The sequence below is a fragment of the Erythrolamprus reginae genome, chromosome 2, assembly GCF_031021105.1.
Source record: "Erythrolamprus reginae isolate rEryReg1 chromosome 2, rEryReg1.hap1, whole genome shotgun sequence".
NCBI classification, from domain to species: Eukaryota; Metazoa; Chordata; class Lepidosauria; order Squamata; family Dipsadidae; genus Erythrolamprus; species Erythrolamprus reginae.
This window is the reverse complement of record NC_091951.1, coordinates 168,553,585-168,572,110: the sequence shown is the minus strand read 5'-3', so window position 1 is coordinate 168,572,110 and position 18,526 is coordinate 168,553,585. Positions and strand designations below refer to the sequence as shown.

General features: G+C 39.6%; 1 protein-coding gene across 7 annotated transcripts in view; it reads left to right on the top strand.

Annotated features, from left to right (window-relative positions):
* Positions 1 to 18,526, top strand: part of HELZ (helicase with zinc finger) — a 174,657-nt gene that overhangs the window by 62,064 nt on the left and 94,067 nt on the right. For all 7 annotated transcript variants that reach the window (XM_070740334.1, XM_070740336.1, XM_070740335.1 and 4 more), the window contains exons 6-10: positions 752 to 827; positions 4,392 to 4,590; positions 6,514 to 6,621; positions 7,682 to 7,979; positions 9,015 to 9,282. In XM_070740334.1, the coding sequence (XP_070596435.1) occupies positions 752 to 827; positions 4,392 to 4,590; positions 6,514 to 6,621; positions 7,682 to 7,979; positions 9,015 to 9,282 (949 nt within the window). The remainder of the gene's footprint in view (positions 1 to 751; positions 828 to 4,391; positions 4,591 to 6,513; positions 6,622 to 7,681; positions 7,980 to 9,014; positions 9,283 to 18,526) is intronic.

Genomic DNA, 18,526 nt, shown 5'->3' with positions numbered 1-18,526 from the left:
ACATAAACCTTGGACTCAATTTTATCTGCTGGAAGCCCCCCATAGTCTTTCAGGAGTTGGGCGGCATATAAATAAAATAAATAAATAAAATAAATAAATAAATTGTGGTCAAGGACTACCTGTATTTAAAACAACATACTTCTCTTTTTTCCTATGGAATGAGTTTAATTATGTTTATTTAAAAACAAAATGCATAATGTATCAATGTTCAATACGGTAGATACTCAGAATATATGAAGCTAAAACAATTTCTCTAGTGTAGATAGGAAATAAAAGCAACATAGAAAAATAAATGATTTTTAATATGGCTTTCAGAGCAATTAATTAGTAATCTTTCCTGCTTCTGGAATTTGGTTCTGTATGCTGTAACATTTGTGGAAATTGTACCCTTTTCTGAAGTGCTACTCACCTTTTGAATATGTACTTCAAGAAATGTAATGGCAATCAGAATAATCTGCCTGGGTCCTTTTGGTGTAAGTGATTTTTGATTTATATAAGAAAATTCATGGAAAAGAATAGAAACTCCCACTGAGTCACTTTCCTTTAGGTAACACTTGGTAGATATTATTTCTAATGAGGTTCAATGGTTTCCCTTTGCTTGGAATAATACAGTAATAACTTGTCTGTATGTAATTAATATTATATTCTGGATATAATGGATATCCTATGTATTCTGGATAGCCTATGTATCAGGAATTAAAAGTATAGCAGAAATAAAAAAAATAACTTGCATTTTATCATCATGTGGCAGGATGTCATGATGGCTGGCAATTTCGCCCCCCACCCCGGGGAGTCACAAGTAGTGAAGAATACACATTATGCAAAAGGTAACATAATGCATTTTTTCAATATTTCTCAGTTTGAAAGCATTAGTAATGGAGAGAGATGAAACTGAAATTGGTAAGCAAAATTCTGTTTGATATTTGGGAATCTTTAAAAGAAATCAGATGGTCTTATATTCATTTTCTGATATGTAGACATCATCTAGGAAGTAAGAAAGGTTTTTGTGAATAAATAAAAAAGTCCAGACATCTTCTTCATGGGTATAGGTATTTAAGTCTAGGCATATTATGGTCTTTCCCATGTAAGGTTGATAGACTCCTGGCCACTCCAAACATACAAATATATGTATATTTACTTGTAACTGTTCTTCATCCTTGAGAGAAAATTTCAACTAGACACAGTGGGGGAATTGTTTAATATTTTTCATTGACCTTGTGTTGGAGTCTCTTCACTATCTTTTGGTATTTGGGCAAATATTATGACTATGAACCAGCCCTTGATTTTAAACTTTTCTGTTGAAACCAATGTGACATAAAAGACCTTTGGTTGGTCTCATGACACTGTTTATCACATCAGGTTTTTTTTAATGTTAAGGAGCTGCAAAGTCAAGTATCTGCTGCCACCAGAAGGATGAAAGGCAGCGAGAAATTAGTTGAAATAGCTCCCCCTTTTTTTTGGGGGGGGGCTTCTGAGTGAAGTTTCTTTTAATCTGTGTTTGAGATAATAAAAGGATTTTCTTTTATCCTTTTAACTAGTAAGCTTAGAAGCATATTGGATGGTGATAGTATTTGGCTTTTCAATTAGCGCCTTGTGGCTTTGTGTGTGGTAATTCATGTTTTTTTTATGCTTGTTCCACACTGATTTGGTTTCCCTGCCGATGGTATCTTTCTCCTAGAATAAGTTGCAGCCATCAAAAAACCCTTTAGTGAAGAATGTAGCTCAGAGGCATGCATGTGCAATTATGGGCAGCATACATGATCTCTTACTCTGATTGCTAGCCTTTGAGGGTTGCTGGGTTTCTTTTTAAAGACACTCCTGCACCTTTAATAGCAGTCCAGTATGCAGAAACTAAACAGGGGAATCATTTCCTTGCATGGTAATAAAATGCCAGGATAATCTCTCGCTTAGTATTTCTTTGTCATAGTTTGCATTCCTCAACAAGGAATTGAATGATGATCCATCCCTTCCCCCCTGCCCCCTTTCAAAATGCTCCAGCTAGGCAAATGTGACAGTTTGCCTCTTTTCCCGTAATAAGTGATTCTAAAAGGCTGAATTGTAACCTCATAAAGTTGTTAATGAAATGCTAAATACTGCTACCTGGTGTTAATTAAAGTATATCTATTGCTTCCCCATTTTTTACATTTACAAGCTAATGTATAAGCTTGCTTCCAGTGTACTGATTATTTTTGTATTACAATTTGAGAGTTCTCAACTGTAACACCCACTATTATCTACAAATCTCGATGAAATATGTGCACAGTGTGTATATTCTTTTAACTATGTACTGTATATTCACTTGCAGAATAACACAATCTGAATTCTTACCTGTAATTGCTTTGTTTGTGAGATCAGCACTTTGTAGTGTTTGATTTGTAACTATCCAATTGATAAACCTGCTTGATAGATGATAGATTTGCATAAGTATCCTGAAGTTTGAAAATGTTATTGTGGCTTGAATTTAGAAGTCTGTATGAATATGTTTTGTGATGATGCTTTAGAGCATTGATTTTCAACCTTTTTTGAGCCGCGGCACATTTTTTACATTTACGAAACCCTGGGGCACATTGAGCAGGAGGGGTGGGGCGCGGCTAAAAAAAGTTTGGACAAAAAAATTATCTATCTCTTCCTCCCCTTCGCTCTAGTTCTTTCTCCCTCCCTCTTTCTCTCCCTTCTTTCCTCTTTCTTTCTCTCTCTCTCCCTCTTTCTTTCTCTTCCTTCCTTCCTCTTTTTTGCTCTCTTTCTCTCTTTCTCCCTACCTCCCTCTATGTCTTTCTCTCTCTCCTTCCCTCCCCCTCTCTCTCTCTCTTGCTCTCTCTCTCTTTCTCTCTCTTTCTCTTGTTCTCTTTCTCTCTCTCTTGCTTTCTTTCTCTCTCTCTTGTTCTCTTTCTCTCTCGCTCGCTCTTTCTCTCTTGCTTTCTTTCTGTCTTGCTTTCTTTCTGTCTTGCTTTCTCTCTCTCTTGCTTTCTTTCTCTCTGAGCTTCGCGGCACACCTGACCATGTCTGTGCCGCGGCACACTGGTTGAAAAACACTGCTTTAGAGAACACCCCCCCCTTTCAGATGGTATATTTAAGTTGATTTGAAAACCAACATGTATTTGGGTTTTTAAAAATGTATATTAATTTTTTTTATTTAGTCATTTTAAAACAAATCTACCATTTTCTCATTATTAACAATTTTTTCTTGCCTTCCACTAAGCCTACCTCACTTAGAATTATAATTAAAACATATAAATACATGAAAACAAAGCACAGCAATATTCTTATTGATAAGTTATCCAAATTAAGTGACTCACTTTTACTCTGTGACAGATGTATTAGAACTCCCATATAAGGCATAAAGAAATGGCAAGTATAGCAATGCCTAGCAATTAACTCCTGTCTTCTTAGAATCACACAGTTGGAAAGGACCAAGTCAGTGCTGGAATCCCAAGAACAGATGGACAGATGCCTGTGTAGGAGTGCATGTGCACGCCTTGGCGATTGGTTCCACTGCTGAAGTGGCTGTTTTTGCTTTCTATGCCAAAACAAAATATATTGCAGACTGTAAACAGTTTATAAATTACACTTCCAGGTGGTAAGCTTTTATGAAGCAATTCCTATACTGGCAACAGAATTGGTGGAAAAATTAGTTTAATTATACAAATAAATCCAAATATAGCCTTGAGTGCATAAAGTAGTGGGGGGGAAATGCAGCCATTTGACTTATTTACTGACTGTACCAATATGAATCTGAAATAAGCAGAAAAGGCCACAAGTGTCACTAAAAATCTAGAAAACTGGAAGATCATATGTATACTGATCCACCCCCCTCTACAGTACTGTATATCCATTTGAAAAACAGTTCCTTGTAGTACCTCTGTGAGCTTAGGAGGTATGGTTTTGCTACTAAAATGTGCTTTTGGACAATTCTGTATATATTACGGTTAGGATAAAAGAGACACACTATTTCCTGCATAAACTAACATTTGAGTGTGGCAAGGTTTGTCGCGCGGGGGTTCCGCGGTCCCGGATGGAGGAGACCTCGGGATCCAGGAAAATGTGCTCTCTTGGACCTCTGCTTGTTTGCCACCATGGCAAACTATCATTTGTCAGTTTAGTCCTTTCCTTAAATATTCTGGAATAAATTATACTATAGCCAGGCTCTAAATGATTAGTTTGACAGGCATATCCAGATTATTTCTGCCAATCTCTTACCTTGCAACAGCTTTGCAACAGGTGCAACTGTAAGTGGATCGATTGAGCTGCACCGTTTACAAATTGGATTATGGTTAACAGTTTTAATTAGGTGTGGTTAGGAAATTCAGAATGCAAGACTCAAAACATTATGAGTTTGGAGGCTATTTCAAATGGGGAATTTAAGGAATGTTTTTCTTCCCTGTTTTATGCAGATTTTTAGAGCAAGGAATTTGCAGATATGGTGCACAGTGTACTTCAGCACATTCCCAGGACGAGCTGACTGAATGGCAGAAACGATACGCTTCCCGCTTGATAAAGTTAAAACAACAGAAAGAAAACAAGCAATGTTTGGGAAGTTACATGGAATCCTTGATTGAAAAATGGATGAATTCATTATCTCCTGAGAAAGTGGTAAGAATAAATACATCTCTCAGTGTTCATTAAAATTAGGAGCTTGATTTTGACACTTGTCTGCTAGGTTTTTAACACCCTCAAAATATTATTTATATTATGCAGTTGCCTATTTCTATTAATAAAAAAAAATCACAAATCAATTCTCATTCTTGCATATGAAATTGAAAACTTCATGTTTTTGTGAAATATTTGTAATGTTTCACTGTTAGTTTTAGATGTTTCCAGATATTGATTTAGAGCTACAGATTGAATCTATATGATGTTATCTTCCATTTGTAATCCATTCTTATTTTGACACTGCTGCTTCTGTATTTTTTTTCTTACCCCAGAAAAATTCATTATGGATTTTGAGAATGCTAGGAGCCTTACATCTGGAAACATAGATTCCTGTCAAGAGTGTAATGATTCAGTGAATTTTACAATATTAACCTCCTTTTAGGTCAGGAATGTATCTAAAAAATGCAGAGAAAATGATGTATATTTTTTGCCACCAAGATTTTATTGGTTCTTTTCACAGTTAGTTTGCATACCCAGTTGCACATCTGATTATACATAAATACAAAATGGTGGATAGGAAGGACCTGAACCAGTCCTATAGATATAAATAGGATTTGCTGTACAATCCATACCAGAGGTGGATTCCTATCGGTTCTAACCAGTTCTTTAGAACTGTTAGTATACCAGTGGTAACATCAAGGAGCTGGTTCTGTTGCTGCCCATCCGTGGGCACCACCATCTTGTTTTTCGCTTCTGCGCATGTGTAGAAGCTAATTTTTGCTTCTGCGCAGAAGCTATTTTTTGATTATTTCCCAGGAAGGGATGCGTGCAGTTCTGTCGCGATGCAAACCAGTGAGGAAGTTAAGTAGAACCTACTCCGATCCATACCATTAAAACCAAAAGTGGGATTCAACCAGTTCACATGTGCAGTGGAGCGGTCAGCGTGAGGGAAGGAGAAGGCTGTCTTCCTTCTCTCACGCTGGCCACTCCCTTTCCTGTTTCTCCATTGCAGTGCAGTGTCCAGGATCCACTTTGATAATGTGTGTGTGTGTATGTGTGCGCGCGCGCATGTGTGAATTTAACAATCTGTTTGCCCAGGGTCAGGTTAGCCATCACAGGAGACTCGTCCTGCATGTGTGGCGGAGCTGGAGGATGGGGCTAGGCCATGCCTCCCAGAACAGCCAACCTGACCCTGGGTGAACAGGCGGTTAAATTATTTGAATCCCACCCCTGATTAAAACTGTTTTGACTTCTCTCTGGCACAAAGAGTATTTCTGAAATCTCTGACAGAATCAATCAAAACAGTAGATTCTGAGTTACTGTATTTTTTGGAGCATAAGACACACTGGAGTATACGATGCACCTTATTTTTGGGGGAGGAAAATCGGGGGGAAAATCTACCTGCTAGGTATTTATCTGACTAGCATCTTTAGTCTGTTCAGCTTCAGCACATTATTTTATCCCCCGGTTAGGGCTGAAAAAACCTTTTTCAGAGAGAGCAGGAATGAAAACAAGTCCGCAAAGACTTAAGGGAGGAAAAACTGCTTCAGAGGGGGAGTAGGAATAAAAATAAATGCTTCAAGCCATGAAGATCGTTAGCAGGGTGCTAGGGCTGAAAAAGCCTTTTTCCTGCAAAGACTTAGGTCTGAAAAAAACCTCTTTGGAGGGAGTAGGAAGCCAGGAAGATTGTTAGCACCTAGTTAGGGTTGGGGGGGGGGGACTTTGAAAAGCTACATTCGGAGTATAAGATGCACCCAAATTTTCATTCTCTTTTAGGGAGGAAAAAGGTGTGTCTTATACTCTGAAAAACTACAGTAAATATAATTCTGATTCTAATGATGAGTTGGAGATGTTATTTACCCAGAATTATTTTTCTAGTACTGTTATTATCCTATAAGATTTCTAACACTGCATTTTCTCTAGCTCAGTGAATGTCTTGATGGAGTAAGAGTTGAACATAGCCCTGAACTCTCAGTTACTGTCACCACCAAAAAATCACATCAGATGTGGACTTTTGCTCTTATATGTAAGGTAGGATTCTGTCTTTTTAAAAAAAAATAACAACAACCAATTCATTGCTGGAATATAATTATAGGTACTTAATCCTAAGATTTTAAACAACTTATCTTTTTTTTCCATTTTGCAATAGAATAAAAACTTAACCTATTACCAGCAGTAATTCAGTTACTGCTGTGATTTAAGAAAAATATATAAATATTTATAGATTTATAGAATTTTTTTGTGATTTGGCCTTGCTTTACTGACTTCACCTTCTCCTCCTTTCTCCTTATTTCTGATATGGGCCGTTTTACAGATCAGTATAAAATATCTTCATTTATGTAAAGCACATTGGATTCTAAACTATTTGTTGTTGTTGTTGTTGTTGTTGTTAGTTGCAAAGTGGTGTCTGATCCATCGTGACTTCACAACTAACAAGAACAAATAGGTTTGAGTTCAAATTTGAATGCAAATTACTGAAAGAATTTTCTCACTTCCACCTTTCCAAAATAGTTTATAATGTAAACATTTAATTTTTTTTCTTGATTAAATTAGAAAACTTGCAGTTTTACAAATACAATATTTTTGAAGTTGCAGGAAATGTTGTATTTTGTGTGGAGATATAGAAACAATCACCACTGCATTGCAATATGTATTGGTAGTCTTACAGAAGTCCCTCAAACGTGGCTATGTCAAAACGCTTGGGAAGCTAATGGAAATGGAGAATTCTTGATATAATATATGGTCCATGGTCCATAACACCGGAAATAATGTCTTTCAGTCTTTTAAATTTTATATAACTATAGATATACAGATATATAGATGGATACATAGATAGGTATGTATGGTTCATTTTTTTAATTGTATGCTGCCCGGAGTTGTACTTTGTGAGATGGGTGGCTGCATAAATGTGAGGAAGGAAGGAAGGAAGGAAGGGAAGGAAGGAAGGAAGGGAAGGAAGGAAGGAAGGAAGAAAGGGAAGGGAAGGGAAGGGAGGGAGGGAATGAAGGAATGAAGGAAGGAAGGAAGGAAAGGAATATGAGGAATGAGGAAACATGTACCAAAATTATTTAGATTTTTTTTTCCTTCACAGCCTGCAAGAATGTTGTATCGAGTAGCACTCCTTTATGATGCGCATCGTCCTCATTTTAGTATCATGGCAATATCGGCTGGAGACAGTGCCACCCAAATGAAACAAGAAGTCCCAGAAACCTGCCAGGAATGGGTTGGAGGAAAGATGACCCAAAACGGAACAGATCATTCAGTGTACAAAATCAGTGTAGCTTTTAGTACAGAAATCTTTGGGACCTTTCGTCAAACTGTGGTATTTGATTTTGGGACTGAACCAGTTTTGATGCAACGAGTGATGATTGATGCTGCTTCAACAGAAGGTATGATTTGTAGTTTCATTAAAAAAAAAACAACTTTGTACATTTATGAATCTTTCTCAGCCCCAAATTTACTTATAAAAAGTATAGCTTTGGGAAGGTTGTCTACAATAATAGTAAGTATTTGGGAAAGTTGCATATAAAGAAAAGTGCATTAGTTAGGGGAAGATATATATAATATATAGATATGAGCTGGGATGGCGCAGCAGGTAGAGTGCTGTACTGCAGGCCACTGAAGCTGACTGTAGATCTGTAGGTCAGCAGTTCAAATCTCATCACCGACTCAAGGTTGACTCAGTCTTCTATCCTTCCGAGCTGGGTAAAATGAGGACCCGGATTGTGAGGGCAATATGCTGGCTCTGTTAAAAAGTCCTATTGCTAACACGTAAGCCACCCTGAGTCTAAGGAAAAGGCGGTATAAAAATCGCATATATATATATATGCAATTTTTATGCCGCCCTTCTCATTAGATTCAGGGCGGCTTACATATATTAGATTTTTTATTCGACACACATATACATACATACATACATACATACATACATACATACATACATATCTTAAACAATAATTTGAATATAGAAAGGTACTTTAAAACTTCATATTAAAGGCATTTTGAATCATTGTAATGATTGTGAAATTGTTTATGTGTGATCTTTCCTTTGTCAATGGCACTTCAATTACACATTAAACTATTAGTTTAAAAAACCAGGTCCACAGGTGAAGGTCCAGTTAAACCTATTTATTGCTGAACAGTCTATGTACAGGAATCTTCTCAACTCAGGATTAGCACCCCTATTGGAGTTTGGACCGTTCCTGTCCAAATGTCTTTTTATCTTTTCTATCTCTACATTATGTTAAACATGCTACAATACAATACTATATTTGTATGACAAATAAAATAAATAAATAAATAAACAAATGGTGTTAATTGTCAAGATTTTCTTTAAAAAAAAAATCTATTACCATTTGCAGGTTGATTGTTTAAATATAACTTAGTAAGCGTATCTGTTTATTTTCTTTATCTGCTACAAATAGATCTTGAATACCGAATGAATGCACGTCAGCAACTGTTGACCACAGCCAAGCGTTGGGATTCCACTTCCAAGACAATTGTAGAATTTGAGCCAAATGAGACTACTGAATTGGATAAGAGCCTTCTGATCAGATATCAGATCCCTCTGTCTGCTGACCAGCTATTTACACAGTCTGTCTTGGATAAATCATTGACCAAGAGTAATTATCAGTCACGACTACACGATCTCCTTTATATTGAGGAAATAGCACAGTATAAAGAAGTCAGCAAGTAAGTGGTGGTTTTGCTTAATGTCTGTTTAACCAATTGATGTGACTTTTGCTAATGAAATTAGCTTGCTTATTTATCTATTCATTTCATTTCTATGGCACCTTTCTCCTGAGACTCAGGGTGGCTTACAGCAAGACAAATAAAATATGCAGAAATCTAACATTTCAAATACTCAAAAAACATTAAATCATAAAGCCCCACGAAGCCCTTTCTCCAACTCTATCCGGCTCCCTCCGTTTGAGCCAGACCTTCCTTTGACTTTCCATAGCAACTAACAGGTATCATATTCTAAAACTCCAGTTCATTTAAAAACCAAACGTTCACATTTCATACATTATCAATTCAATCATAGGCTGGGGTAGATGTTAAAATTCAATGACTCCAGGTCTGTCGGCAGAGGTGCATTTTTAAGGCTTTACGAAAGGCTGGGAGAGTGGGGGCAGTAAAAATCTCTGGAGGGAGTTGATTCCAGAGGGCTGGGGCTGCTACAGAGTAGGCTCTTCCCCTAGGTCCCGACACTGGCAGCATTGCCTGTTAATGGGACCCGGAGAAGATATCATACCTTCTGCTTTTTCCATGAACAAAATTCACTCCTCGGGAATTCTCCTGAAAAGCAAAATTGTAACCACTTTCGTAAAAATTTATTTGAATCTGTTTCCAAGCCTCTGTTGCTTTAACTCCTGAAAAGCAAGGATTTTCAGCAGCACCTTTCTGGTATAGAGCTTTTAGGTATTGATAGACACTTTTGAATTTTCAGTCAAAATGGTAGGCAGTGTTGCTCTTGAGGTAGATACAGAGTACGATTATAATAGCTCTCACACATTATTAATTAATAGACAATTGCATTTCACACCAACTGCAGCTACCTGTAGAATATATTACAGTAGTCCAGTTCTCTGTTTACAAAGGCATGCGTTACTATTGCTGCTTAACTATTCCATTCCAGTTTTTGAAATGATGCAAATTTACTTAGCAAAGAGTATAAAGTTTGGTTTTAGGAATTTGTGCATTAGCAGAAGTGACTTTTCACAGTTGGGCTGCTGTGTCTCCTTCGCTACAGTTTACAGGTAATTCTTGACTTATGGTCACAGCTGAGCTCAAAAGATAATCATTAAGTGAGTTTTCCCCATTTTATGATCTTTCTAGCCACTGTTATCAAGTGAATCACTTGTAGTTGTTAATTTGGGGTTAGGGTCATTATTTGTAATGGCTAGGAAAACAGAAGGAAAAGAGGGGACATGATCGAAACATTTAAATATGTTAAAGGGTTAAATAAGGTTCAGGAGGGAAGTGTTTTTAATAGGAAAGTGAACACAAGAACAAGGGGACACAATCTGAAGTTAGTTGGGGGAAAGATCAAAAGCAACGTGAGAAAATATTATTTCACTGAAAGAGTAGTAGATGCTTGGAACAAACTTCCAGCAGACGTGGTTGGTAAATCCACAGTAACTGAATTTAAACATGTTTGGGATAAACATATATCCATCCTAAGATAAAATACAGGAAATAGTATAAGGGCAGACTAGATGGACCATGAGGTCTTTTTCTGCCGTCAGTCTTCTTCTATGTTTCTAATTGTATTTCAATTTCTAAGCAAATTATTACAATATATGAGGACTTCTCTGGTTAGCTATTGAGATGGAAAATCTATGATACATTAGAACAGTGATGGCAAATCTTTTTTTGTCTCAGGTGCCAAAAGGGAGCACACCTGCATGCATCCATTAAGTAATGCCCTCCCCCTGCGCATGTGCAAAACCCCTGGGCTGCACCCTGCGCATGCACACACACACACTCCCCCTCAAATAGGCCCGTTGGGCTGTTTTTCGCTCTCCTCAAGGTTTCTGGAAAGCTTCCTGAAGCCTGGGGACGGCGAAAAACAGCCCAACAGACCAACCGTGAGTTAGTTTCCAAACTTCCAGTTAGCATGAGGGGCTGTTTTTCGCCATTCTCAGGGTCAGGAGGCTTTCCTGAAGCTTGTGGAGAATGAAAATGGCCTAAAAGGTGGTAAAAAATCAGCACTGGATTTGACAGGAGAATGCCTCACGTGCCCTCAGATATGGCTCTGGGTGCCCCCTGTGGCATGCGTGCCACAGGTTCGCCATTAGTGCCTTAGAAACTATTGAACTGTACTCACAACAGCACATGGATAACAATGAGCAATGATATAATTACATTTTGTCCCTATGTAAAGATCTATAGCTACTCGGCCCTTCCAGGAATAAATTTTCAGCTTTTAAATGTGCATAATCAATACATTATAGCTTTTTATAATACGATTAGTGAGGCATGATAAAGATTCTGATTTGGACTCTGATTCTAAGTGTTGGCAGCAGATCCTTAAATATTAGATTGAAATCAATTGTTCTTCTCTATAGTGACAATTATTCTAAATAACAGAGCAAAGCATATTTCAGAATTCTAATTATACATTTGAACATCCTGTAGATTGGCACCTCCCATATTTTGAGCGATATTACAATCTCTGTCATTCAAAAGAGCTAGCTTCTAAAATCAACTTTTTCAGTAAGCGTGATATTGAATTGAGATTTAGAAGAGGGGGAAAGGCTTGTGAATCTATTGGTTTACTACAAAGTTTTAAGAAAGTAAGCTTCAGTAACAGTTGCTTTTATTATTAACTTTACTTAAATTATTGTAGCTGATTGACAGAAATGATCACGTTAATGGACATTAGTGGAAACTCATATTTAAAAGTTATATAATAGTTGGATAAAGAGATTAAATTCTTAGATCTAAAATGAAAGTTTTTTAATACCATTTTATTAAGACAATAGAATCTGTAATACATAAAAACTGTTTTAAAAGTCTTGGCCTTAGCTTTAAACAGTGTATTTCCACAAGCTTTTGCATGAAACAAATAATAGAAGAGTGGTTTGTTATATTGAAATTCAGCTGCCTGTATTTCTTCCAAAAATATTCTTTACGTGACAAATTAGGCTTCTTAAGTTTCGTATCCTTTTAATTTCAGGTATTAATTATATTCATAAACTATAATTTTGAATGTGTAAACACATAAAAATACTGTATATGCTCAGTCTTGTGTGTTTAAATCCTAGAAAGTTGTTGTAGTCAGCAGTTTGCTCAGTTGACAGCAAGTGAATGGATTATAATTAATCAAGAACAAATATAGCTGTTTGAGAAATGTATTAAAATACAGTACACTGTACTAGCATACTTTGGATTTTAGACAATCAAAAGAGATTTGCATTAACAATTTATAAATCTAATCACATGTTGAAACAAAAAAAAATCAATGTCTTGTAACAGCTAAAGACAAATATATTTACTTTGTCTTAATCTTTGGTGAACCACTATGTGCTTCATCTAAAGCAGGAGTGTCAAACTCAATTTCATTGAGGGCCGCATCAGGACTGTGTTTGACCTTGGAGGGGCGTGTGTGTGTGTTGCCAGGGCGGGGTAGACATGGTGGGCATTACTTACTCTTCATACTCCACTAAACTTTTTATTTCTAAATTTATACCCATTGTTTAATAGAAGATTGCTTTTCTAGGCAAAAAAGCTATTTATATTATTATTTTTAATTATTCAACTAATAATAAAAATACATTAACATAAATAACATGATAATACAAGATCTAACAGCAGAGGTAAATTTCCAGGATAGTAAATAGAAATGGCTATTAAGTATAGATTGTGTCAAGCCTGACATGTTGATTGTAGATTAAATGGACCTATAGTATGTAAAGTATGGCATTAAACTGTTGTATTAACATAGGATGCTGCTTGTTTTCTATACAGATCACGTACTTATTTAAGGCCACAGAATTGTAATCCAATCCAATTCAGTCCTCCAGCAGCACTCCATACAGCCCATTTTTGGCCAGCAGATTCTGCTGGAGGCTAGGAAGGCTGAAAACAGACTGTGAGGATGCAAGTGCCCCCTATGGCCCATTTTGGCTGGCAGAGAGCATCACAGGGCAGTCTTTTGATATTTCCAGGCAGGTCCCATGGGTACCCCTGATCTAAAGCATTAAGCATTGTACTGATTTACAGACAATGCATACTGTTTTCTTGTTAACTTATGGATATAACACATAAATTATTACAGAGCATCATGTTTTCAATCTAACATATTGAGGGCACATTGCTTCAGCTCAGTGGAACTGTTTTTCAGTAATTGCTCCCATGGCCTTATTTTAATTTATAATTTAATTAAATTTATAACTCTATAACTGTACAGTGGTCCCTCGAGTTTCGCGATCTCGATCTTCGCGAAACGCTATATCGCGATTTTTCAGCAATTGCTACCATCTCGTTTTTCGCGAACGCTATATCGCGAATTTAAAAAAAAATTTTTTAAAAAAAAATACGTGCTTGGCGCCGCGGAACTAAAAGTACTATCTGAGCATGCGCGATCTTTTTTTTTTTTTTTTAAATGGCCGCGCATGCGCAGATGGTGGGGCGACGGCAGTTCGGAGGCTGGCAATGGTTACTTTCCATGCCGGCCACCCCCCCCCCCGCAGCGCCTCCGAGCTCCTCGGCGCTACAACCCGCCCGCCAGATTCGCCCCTCTCCCCGATTCGCCCCGTTTTTTTGCCCTGTCCAAGTTGCTGGCTCTCAGTGAGAAGTCTTCATTTTGTGTTTGCAAACTTATTTTTTTAACGGGGGGGTGTTTGTCCTAGCCAAGTTGCTGGCTCTCAGTGAGAAGTCTTCATTTTGTGATTGCAAACTTATTTTTTTAACGGGGGGTTTGTCCTAGCCAAGTTGCTGGCTCTCAGTGAGAAGTCTTCATTTTGTGTTTGCAAACTTATTTTTTTAACGGGGGGGTTTGTCCTAGCCAAGTTGCTGGCTCTCAGTGAGAAGTCTTCATTTTGTGTTTGCAAACTTATTTTTTTAACGGGGGGGTTTGTCCTAGCCAAGTTGCTGGACCTCAGTGAGGACAGTTTTAGTTTGTGATTTCCAATTTAGTTTTTAAGCAGCTTTTTTGGGCTGGCCAAGTTGCTGGACCTCAGTGAGGACAGTTTTAGTTTGTGATTTCCAATTTAGTTTTTAAGCAGCTTTTTTGGGCTTGCCAAGTTGCTGGACCTCAGTGAGGACAGTTTTAGTTTGTGATTTCCAATTTAGTTTTTAAGCAGCTTTTTTGGTCTGGCCAAGTTGCTGGACCTCAGTGAGGACAGTTTTAGTTTGTGATTTCCAATTTAGTTTTTAAGCAGCTTTTTTGGGCTTGCCAAGTTGCTGGACCTCAGTGAGGACAGTTTTAGTTTGTGATTTCCAATTTAGTTTTTAAGCAGCTTTTTTGGTCTGGCCAAGTTGCTGGACCTCAGTGAGGACAGTTTTAGTTTGTGATTTCCAATTTAGTTTTTAAGCAGCTTTTTTGGGCTGGCCAAGTTGCTGGACCTCAGTGAGGACAGTTTTAGTTTGTGATTTCCAATTTAGTTTTTAAGCAGCTTTTTTGGGCTTGCCAAGTTGCTGGACCTCAGTGAGGACAGTTTTAGTTTGTGATTTCCAATTTAGTTTTTAAGCAGCTTTTTTGGTCTGGCCAAGTTGCTGGACCTCAGTGAGGACAGTTTTAGTTTGTGATTTCCAATTTAGTTTTTAAGCAGCTTTTTTGGGCTTGCCAAGTTGCTGGACCTCAGTGAGGACAGTTTTAGTTTGTGATTTCCAATTTAGTTTTTAAGCAGCTTTTTTGGTCTGGCCAAGTTGCTGGACCTCAGTGAGGACAGTTTTAGTTTGTGATTTCCAATTTAGTTTTTAAGCAGCTTTTTTGGGCTGGCCAAGTTGCTGGACCTCAGTGAGGACAGTTTTAGTTTGTGATTTCCAATTTAGTTTTTAAGCAGCTTTTTTGGGCTTGCCAAGTTGCTGGACCTCAGTGAGGACAGTTTTAGTTTGTGATTTCCAATTTAGTTTTTAAGCAGCTTTTTTGGGCTTGCCAAGTTGCTGGACCTCAGTGAGGACAGTTTTAGTTTGTGATTTCCAATTTAGTTTTTAAGCAGCTTTTTTGGGCTTGCCAAGTTGCTGGACCTCAGTGAGGACAGTTTTAGTTTGTGATTTCCAATTTAGTTTTTAAGCAGCTTTTTTGGTCTGGCCAAGTTGCTGGACCTCAGTGAGGACAGTTTTAGTTTGTGATTTCCAATTTAGTTTTTAAGCAGCTTTTTTGGGCTTGCCAAGTTGCTGGACCTCAGTGAGGACAGTTTCAGTTTGTGATTTCCAATTTAGTTTTTAAGCAGCTTTTTTGGGCTTGCCAAGTTGCTGGACCTCAGTGAGGACAGTTTTAGTTTGTGATTTCCAATTTAGTTTTTAAGCAGCTTTTTTGGTCTGGCCAAGTTGCTGGACCTCAGTGAGGACAGTTTCAGTTTGTGATTTCCAATTTAGTTTTTAAGCAGCTTTTTTGGTCTGGCCAAGTTGCTGGACCTCAGTGAGGACAGTTTCAGTTTGTGATTTCCAATTTAGTTTTTAAGCAGCTTTTTTGGGCTTGCCAAGTTGCTGGACCTCAGTGAGGACAGTTTTAGTTTGTGATTTCCAATTTAGTTTTTAAGCAGCTTTTTTGGCCCTCATGTCCTCCTTCCATCCCTCCCTCCCTCCCTCCCTTAAAAAGCACTTAAGCAATGACAGAATAAAAACCCCCAGCCCTCACCTGTGTTTGAATTTCATTCATTCACTCAGTCAGTCATTCATTCATTCTTCTCTATGCCACTCAGTCCCAACACTTTCAACCCACAAATTACCATTTCCCATCCCCTTAATGTACTGTACTGTACCTCCACCTGTACCTGTACCTGTACTGTACACATTTAATAACACACTTAGTCATCCTGATAGAAATAATAAAAATATTTATTTACTGTACATTTTTTTGGGGGGGGGTGTAAGCATAACTAGGATAAATCGGGATCTTCTTCTATCACCATGTCTACAATGGACGCTGCAGGTGATGGTGTGACAGACCTCGCGGTTTTCGTGACAAACATAGTTATGGGCAGTTGTTGGCGCTTTTTCTTTTCCTTGGCTAACATGGCTCTGTATGGTGCAATGGTGTTGTCAAGGGAGGCCTTAAATTGTAAAAAGCGAGTCATGTGGGGATCCCAAAGTTCCACCATGCGTTGGAGATTTGCAGCAGCTCTGTTCACTTCTGCAAGCCGCTCAAGCGTTAGGCCAACATCTTCTTCTTCCTCATCTTCTTCAGCTCCCTCCTCTTCTTCACTCGCTGACCTGGTCAGCTCCTCCAGATCTTTGTCTGTCAGCGGTAGGCCATGCTCATCAAGCAAACCATTGACTTCCTCTGGTGTCATGTCAACGAAGCCTTCTCCACCCACTGCCTGTGCCAGCTTCACAGAGTTCTGGACTGCAGCATCTTGAATTTCTTCGGGAGCAAATCCCCTGTGAGCATGCACCACTTCTGGCCACAATTTCTTCCAGCAGGCATTCATTGTCTGTGTCTTCATATCTGTCAAGGCACTCTGAATGTTCTTCAGACAAGATGCAATTGTGTACTGACGCCAGTAGGCCTTCAATGTGAAGTTTTGATCAGCTTCCATTGCTTCCACAATGCTTGCAAGAGAATTGCGCGTGTACAGTGCCTTAAATGCACGGATAACACCTTGATCCATCGGCTGGATAAGCGATGTGGTGTTTGGTGGCAAGAATTCGACTTGCAACCCCATCACGTTCATGTTCCAGGTGATCATGGCCTCCAGCATTGTCCATTAGGAGAAGCACTTTGAAATCAAGTCCTTTGCCAGCCAAATACACCTGCACCTGTGGGATGAAGCACTGTTGAAACCAGTCCCGCGTGAGGGGTTTTGTAATCCATGCTTTAGGATTATGCATCCAGTACACTGGCAATGAATTCTTGTTTCTGTTCTTGAGGGCTCTTGGATTTCGTGACTTATAGATTAGCCCTGGCTTCATTAAAAAGCCTGCTGCATTCCCGCACATGATCAAAGTCACTCGATCTTTCATGGCCTTAAAGCCAGGGGCTTTGGCTTCATCTTGCATCAAGAAAGTCCTTGAAGGCATCCTCTTCCAGAACAGGCCTGTTTCGTCCATGTTGAACACCTGTTCTGGAAGGTAGCCCCCTTCTGCAATTAGGTCTTTAAACGTGCGCTGGACAAAGTTTTCTGCTGCACCTGTATCTGCTGAGGCAGCTTCTCCGTGCAATGACACACTCTTCAGGCCATAGCGCCGTTGAAATTTATCGAACCACCCTTTGCTTGCTGTGAATGTGGCTGGGGCTGAGGCTGAAGAAGCAGAAGATGTTGACGGCTGGGGGTCTTCAGGGTCATCAGCGCCTTCACCTACAGAGAATGACAGGAAAGGGAGAGAGAAGTGACTTGAATGAAAGCATACAGTCCTTCCCTCCATCCCTCCCCCCCTCCTTTCTCTCCCCCCTTCCTTCCCTCCCCCCCTCCTTTATCTCCTTCTTTCCATCCTTCCCTCCCCTCCCTCCCCCCCTCCTTTCTCTCCCCCCTTCCTTCCCTCCCCCCCTCCTTTATCTCCTTCTTTCCATCCTTCCCTCCCCTCCCTCCCCCCCTCCTTTCTCTCCCCCCTTCCCTCCCTCCTTTATCTCCTTCTTTCCATCCTTCCCCCCTCCTTTCTCTCCCTCCTTTCTCTCCCCCCTTCCCTCCCTCCTTTATCTCCTTCTTTCCATCCTTCCCTCCCCTCCCTCCCCCCCTCCTTTCTCTCCCCCCTTCCTTCCCTCCCCCCCTCCTTTATCTCCTTCTTTCCATCCTTCCCTCCCCTCCCTCCCCCCCTCCTTTCTCTCCCCGCTTCCCTCCCTCCTTTATCTCCTTCTTTCCATCCTTCCCTCCCCTCCCTCCCCCCCCTCCTTTCTCTCCCCCCTTCCTTCCCTCCCCCCTCCTTTATCTCCTTCTTTCCATCCTTCCCTCCCCTCCCTCCCCCCCCTCCTTTCTCTCCCCCCTTCCCTCCCTCCTTTATCTCCTTCTTTCCATCCTTCCCCCCTCCTTTCTCTCCCTCCTTTCTCTCCCCCCTTCCCTCCCTCCTTTATCTCCTTCTTTCCATCCTTCCCTCCCCTCCCTCCCCCCCTCCTTTCTCTCCCCCCTTCCCTCCCTCCCCCCCCTCCTTTATCTCCTTCTTTCCATCCTTCCCTCCCCTCCCTCCCCCCCCTCCTTTCTCTCCCCCCTTCCTTCCCTCCCTCCCTCCTTTATCTCCTTCTTTCCATCCTTCCCTCCCCTACCTCCCCCCCTCCTTTCTCTCCCCCCTTCCCTCCCTCCCTCCTTTATCTCCTTCTTTCCATCCTTCCCTC